The sequence below is a fragment of the Peromyscus leucopus genome, chromosome 4 (assembly GCF_004664715.2).
Source record: "Peromyscus leucopus breed LL Stock chromosome 4, UCI_PerLeu_2.1, whole genome shotgun sequence".
Lineage (NCBI taxonomy): Eukaryota > Metazoa > Chordata > Mammalia > Rodentia > Cricetidae > Peromyscus > Peromyscus leucopus.
Genome location: NC_051066.1, coordinates 62,758,924 through 62,765,835, shown reverse-complemented (window position 1 = coordinate 62,765,835; position 6,912 = coordinate 62,758,924). Strand labels below are relative to the sequence as shown.

The window sequence follows — 6,912 nt, the reverse complement described above, 5'->3', positions numbered from 1 at the left end:
CATACAGACAATCATGAGGGATTTGATGCAAACACTCACTTGTTATTTGATATTCTGTACTGTGTTCCTCTATGTAAATGATGGGATATAAGTTCCACTGAATGTGTAAAGGATTCTAATATCTTTATTACATAATAAACAAATGCCATGCTTCATTTTCTGGCATTCCTTCTTTATAATACACCATAAAAGCTATATCAAATTTGAGGCAATATAAATTAATTAAGAAAATATGTAAACATACATAAAATATTTTATTAAGATTTATTCAACATAGTTTTTATCTTTAATTTCTGAACAGTTTAGGGTAGCTCACAATGAACACCTGGAATTACACAAATAAGCCTGATTTCATTCTCATGGGGCTGACAGATTCCAAGGAGATCCAGCTGGTCCTCTCTGTGATTTTTCTCCTGATATACTTGGTCACTGTGCTGGGGAACATAGGCATGATGCTGATTATTTGTCTTGATGCCCAGCTTCACACTCCGATGTATTTCTTCCTCACCCACCTGTCATTCCTTGATCTCAGTTACTCAACTGTCATCACACCTAAAACCTTAGAGAACCTGCTGACTTCAAACAAGAGCATTTCCTTCATAGGCTGCTTCACTCAAATTTACTTTTTTGTCCTTTTTGCCACTACTGAGTGTTTTCTTCTGTCTTCGATGGCCTATGATCGGTATGTAGCTATCTGCAACCCTCTACACTATTCATTTGTTATGACCAGCAGATTCTGCAGTGCCCTTCTTACTGGCTCATATGTGCTTGGAGCTGTGGATTCAACTGTTAATATGATATGCATGCGCACACTGGATTTCTGCAAGTCTAATGTCATCCATGACTTCTTTTGTGACGCACCCCCACTTATAGCCCTGTCTTGCAGCAACACGCATGATATTGAAATCACTATATTTGTTTTTGCTGGATCTACCCTACTGTTGTCCCTTATTACAATATCTGTGTCTTATGTGTCCATTCTTTCTACTATTTTGAAGATCAATTCAACTACCGGAAAACAAAAGGCCTTCTCAACTTGTGTCTCTCATATCCTGGCAGTTACCATATTTTATGGAACCTTAATCTTTACTCATTTAAAATCAAATAAGTCCTCCTCCATGGGAATGGACCAAGTGGCATCTGTTTTCTATACTATTGTGATCCCCATGCTGAACCCATTCATTTACAGTCTCAGAAACAAAGAAGTGAAATGTGCTGTCAGTAGAGTCATAAAGAAAAGAGAGAGAGCTCTGGACAAATAACAACTAAATAATAACAACTATGCTAAGAACTCAAATTTCCTTTATTCACATTATCCCCCCCGACCTCTCCATCTAAAAATAAGCAAAGGGTTTTATTGTCTTATTGTGGTGGCATTTCCATTGTGCAAACACTACTTGGAAATTTCCAGTAATGTGTTTTGATAAGTATATTTTGTAATAGAAAATGAAATACTTGTTATACACACAGTTTTATGGACACTCAATATAAAAAATAGAAGACATTTTTACACTTCTTAAAACTATACCATGCTCAAATCTTAAGTTATTAACTCATGAATAAAGCAATTTTCAAAGTGACCACAGTCTCATATGGCATCCCCTTGTAGTATGAAATAGCAAATTTCACAGGGTGCTTAACTCTCAGTTTCATCAACAATAGTGGAGAATAATTCTAAAACAATGTTTTAAGATGACGTATGAAATCCATTCGAGGAAATAATCACTAATATCAACTATTAACATTATAAGCATATTGCTTTGTATGAAGAAACTATTGCTTGTATATGAAAACTATTGACTGCTGTTTTAGAAATTATTTTCAGTTATGTTAAATAACAAATACAACTATCTGAAAAGGAATATAATCTGTATTTCCTATGTTAGTTTCAAAGTAAATTATTAAAATAGAAGTTAGTTACAGGCAAATACAGGTTACAACTTCAAAACTAGCATTTTACTGAATAGAAAGACTAACAATTATTGACACTTGGGCATATGTTCTTCTAAGTCAAATAATGTACATGTATGTCTGTGTAAGATATATGCACCCAAAGTTTTTCTTATTGCCTCCATACTCTGCTTCAACTTCCTTCATTTATTTTTGGACAATGATATGTGGTGTGATATTTCATTTTTTAAAAAGGTCTTATTTTTTGTAACCTCTTTGCTACTACATGTTTTCAGTGAATATGTAGTCAGTACACTGTGCTTATTTTTCATTGCTTTGAACAAGATATATCATAAATTTATCAAGTCAGAAGTCTTTATGCTGCAATATCCTTGTGTACTTTTTCTGTTAACTCTTTTAGAAACAAAATCACTATGATAAATATCAAATAAATTACTTATTCTTCATCCTTGGTCTAATATAAATACCTCTGTAAAGTTATTTAAAAATGAATTCTTGAGATTAGAGCTATGAAATGCAATTTTCTGGACAAAACACAGCTCTTGAGGCCACAAAATAATAACAGCAGTGGATATCTACACTTATCTGCCATTGAATAGAGTCCTCAATCTTTGAACAGGTTGAGAAGAAGTGCTCTATTTGTTTCTAATAAATTCAGGAAGAGATAAGCCATTACTTTAAATTTAATTCACAATTGTGAAGATACAAAGCTCATTGTATAGTCCTAATGGCCCTAATTAAACTAAATTGGTCACAAAATCAAAACAAAGGCATGACTGTCTAAAATGGACTGGCAGAGAGGAGACAGAATGATGGAGTTGGGTGAGAAATGCCAACTATATCTATATCTATATCTAATCTATATATGTGTGTGTTGTGTATGTATGTATGTATGCCAAACATTACTGTTTTTTTAATTTTAAAAATATGAAATTGAAGAAAAAATGCAGCTCAATGATTGGCACATTTTACTGCATTTAGTAATGATTGATTTTTAACAAACAATTGATAATGAATTTTTATTCTCTTACATGCTACAAAATTTTTCTAATTTCCTTTATGATAGTTTTAGCTTTATATTCTACAACCATAGACAGAATTGTCTTTCTTCTATTTAAACATTATTTTAGGAAATATATTTCTAGTTAATTTGATTTTTCTTTGTAATCTTTAGTATTGAATACTTTAAAACTTTTTTCAAAAGTTTTAAAACCATCTGATATAACTTATGAATTATTAATTTGTATGCCAATGTTGTACTAATATAAAGCTATTTTTAGTTATTTTTCTAAAGTGCTCTGAGTGTTTTAAGCAAAGCGCAAATGTTCTACTTTAGTAGGAGGTCATTTTTACAGTTGTTCATCTATTTAAACTACCACTGGACTTCATCAAATCTAAATATCTATGTATTCTAACACATTATTTATCACTTTTAAATATTGCCTTTACCCTATAGAAATCATATAAAAAATGATTATTTATTTTTTCATTTGTATCTTATTGGCCCAGGATCTATGCATATTTTCCCCAAATTCTTTATGTTTGTAATTGGAAATAAGAAATAAGCATTTATTGCTTACTCATTATTTTGGCTTATATTTAATAATTAATCTATTGTATTCTTTCATACTCTCCACCTTGTTTTTTTAGACAAGTTGTCTGACTGATCCTGAAATTCGCCAATAGGACTAGACTCACAGGCCAGCAATAACCAATTTCTTTACATAATTTTTGTCACTAATATGTGAATAACATTCATATACCCACCACAGCTTTTTACATGGATAGTGCAATCCATACTTAGTCCATCATGCTTATATCAAAAGCAATCCACAGAATGAGCCATCTTTCATAGTTTTGTATATGATATATATGACCTATCATTACTTTGTTATGAGTATTTATGAAAATTGTACTATCTCCTTGTGTTTTCAATTTAGGAAAGAGAATCTTTAATTTGTATCCAGTAATTTGTTACATTCTAACTGAAATAAGATTCTCTTAACTGCTTTATGATATATTGCAAAAATTTTTTATACTATGGTTATATAATCATATTTGCTGCTAAAGTTGAAATAATTGTATTTGTCCTGTAATTTTATTATTACATCTATATATGCTCTGCTCCTCATCAAATGATGAAATAGTCTCAGTACAACAGTTCATAATATGATGTCATGACAAAATGTTTATATAATATGAACATGATTTTTAGAAAGACTGCAATATATCTGGGAAAATATTGCTGTTGCTTCTGAATTATCCCAATATAAGATGCAAGTGACATGTTTGTAATCCTAGTATTCATATTTCTGAAAATAATAGCAATAAAAATAATACAAAAAGGTATCAAATAACAATATGTTTGGGATTAATCATTTTAAAATATATTGGGAGGGCTTGCAAGATGACTCTGAAGGTAAAAAGTGCTTATCACAAGACTGACATCAAGTCCGATGCACTTACTTCACATGATGGAGAAAAAAAAATTATACTGTCATATGTCATGCCATAACTATCCTATGCATGAAGTAATATGGTCCAGCACATCTTCTACTGTACAATCAAATCTAGCAGCAAATACTTCTAGCATGAATATGGGGATAAGAAACTTTATATATTGCTAAAGGGAGTGTATACATAGCCATCATTAGAGTTGGAATATAGATTAAAAATTAAAAAGAAAAGTTATTTTACAGTCTTACTATATGATATGTAGATATTATCCAAACCAATTAGTCATAAAGCACCATAGCCAAGCAATGGAACCACACTAGAAATGGATGAAGAAAATATGGTATATACATACAGAGTGTATACTGCAGATATTAGGTGGACAAAATCACACCTAAGATTTATATTAAAGATATAAATTTATATTTATATTTACCTAAATATATAAATTTATATTTTAAGATATAAATATTTATATAAAGATCCTATAAATCTTGCATGGTATATAGATTTTATTGTAAAACGTCCATAAGATAATCTTTACTGTACCAATGAAAATATATGAAAGTACAGAATACATTTCATATACAGAAAAATTTGATTTTAGATTATAAAATATTATCAGTAATTTAGAATCTCATTTACTTCTTTAAACTTTAAATGTATTCTATTTTTTAATGAAGACATTTGAAAAAGTCGTGTTTTAATTTAACTGTTTTCTTTCTTTCTTTTTTTTCCCTTCTCTCATACATTACATCCAGACAGCAATTTCCCCTTCCTTCCCTCCTTGCAGTCCCTCCCCACGACAACTGCTCTCACCAAGTTTCACACCTCCTCTGTTTCCACTTCCCCTCCTAAAAGAGCAGGCCTTCCAGGTATATCAATGAAACATGGCATAAAAGGTCACTAGAAGACTAGGCACAAAACCCTCATCTCCTGTTCCCTTTTTTATTGTCACTGAAAAACTAATTCTACTTATGTCTAAAAAAAAATCTCTCTCTTCCACACTAGTTCAAAATGTCCTAAGTTGATCAGCATGTGGCCTTACAATTATCCTCCGCATATTCTTGTACTTGCTGTCAAAAGACAATACAGTGATCATGTGTTTATTTTAAGTTTCCCAGGTAAAAGAAAGAAATCTCAGAATTGGACCTTCATTTCTGGTATCTGAAATCATGTTAAATTATCTTGCTGAGAAATTGGCTCCTGAAAATGACCATATGTTTTATGATACTCAAGAACCTTATATAAGGAACCTCATAGCTATCAGGCAGAGAGGGAAGGTCTACACTGGTCAGATTATGTGCAGAGTATATTCTGAGATGGTTTTGGTGCCATATTCTCATAGGAACTTCCATTTGACAAAGACCTGTACAACATTTCTGCTGTGGATGTCTTTCTGTATGCCGTAATTGTATGTTGCTCTGATTTGGTTGATAAATAGAATGCTGATTGGCCAGTATCCAGGCAGGAAGTATAGTATACATAGGACAAAGAGATGAGAATTCTGGGAAACAGAAGGTTGAGTGAAGAGATATTGCTAGCTGCCACCATGAGAAGCAAGATGTAAAGTAGTGTTAAGTCACAAGCCATGTGGCAAAGTATACATTAATAGAAATGGGTTAATTTAAGATATAAGCACTAGATAGCAAGAAGCCTGCCACAGCCATACAGTTTATATGTAATATAAGTCTCTGTGTGTTTACTTGGGTCTGAGTAGCTACAGGCTTGCACAGAACTTGAAAAAATCTTCAGCTACAAATGGTGCGCCAATGCTTGAGTTTCCACCTAAGTTCCTGCTTCAAGTATAGTGCTCTCTGTGTAACATGGTGTAGGTCAAGCCCAAATGCCATGACCCACCATAGAGTAGCTCAAGCTGGCCCACATGAGAAATGAAGTTCATTAAATGAAGAGGTATGGGTACATTTATATTCAAATGTCATATAAGAGTTTTTCAATCAAACTTTTATAGTCGAACACTCTGAGCTGAGCAGTGGTGCCACATGCCTTAAACTCAGAACATGGGAGGAAGAGCCAGGCAGATCTCTATGAGTTTGAGGCCAGCCTGGTTTACAAAGAGTGACCCAGGACAGGCACTAAAGCTACCCAGAGAAATCCTGTCTTGAAAAACCACACACACACACACACACACACACACAAACACTCTGAGACACCTAAAATTGATTATGTAATTACTAGAAATACATAAATAAAACCTTTTAGAAACCATTAAAAAACTGGAATATTTTAGATAACTTAAAGTAAGCAGATGACTTATTAACTAATACATGTACACATATTATTTAAGATTTATAAGAATAATGTCAGGATTTGCACAAAGAGAATAAAAGAGTCTCCTGGCAACAGCCATATTTTTGATATTTAATTTAAGTAGAAATTTGGTTGTAAGGGTAGGGTAAGTAAAACTGCAAGAAACCATGATTATATTTTATAGGTCAGCCAATTTAGGTCTTGCAAAATTAAGTTTCCTTGTAATTAATCTTAAGATATGACAAAATATGAACAGTTAACTACATATTCAAGTTT

At 32.2% G+C, this 6,912-nt stretch overlaps 1 protein-coding gene across 1 annotated transcript; it reads left to right on the top strand.

The window, feature by feature from the left end:
* Positions 1–317: 317 nt before the first annotated feature.
* On the top strand, positions 318–1,262 carry LOC114685048 (olfactory receptor 8H1-like). Its single transcript, XM_028859652.1, has one exon. It carries the CDS (start codon positions 318–320, stop codon positions 1,260–1,262), a length of 945 nt encoding a protein of 314 aa, XP_028715485.1.
* The last annotated feature ends 5,650 nt before the right edge of the window (positions 1,263–6,912 follow it).

Excerpts from the sequence above, each read along its gene's own strand:
- LOC114685048 (XM_028859652.1), top strand. The coding sequence starts at position 318 with ATGAACACCTGGAATTACACAAATAAGCCTGATTTCATTCTCATGGGG.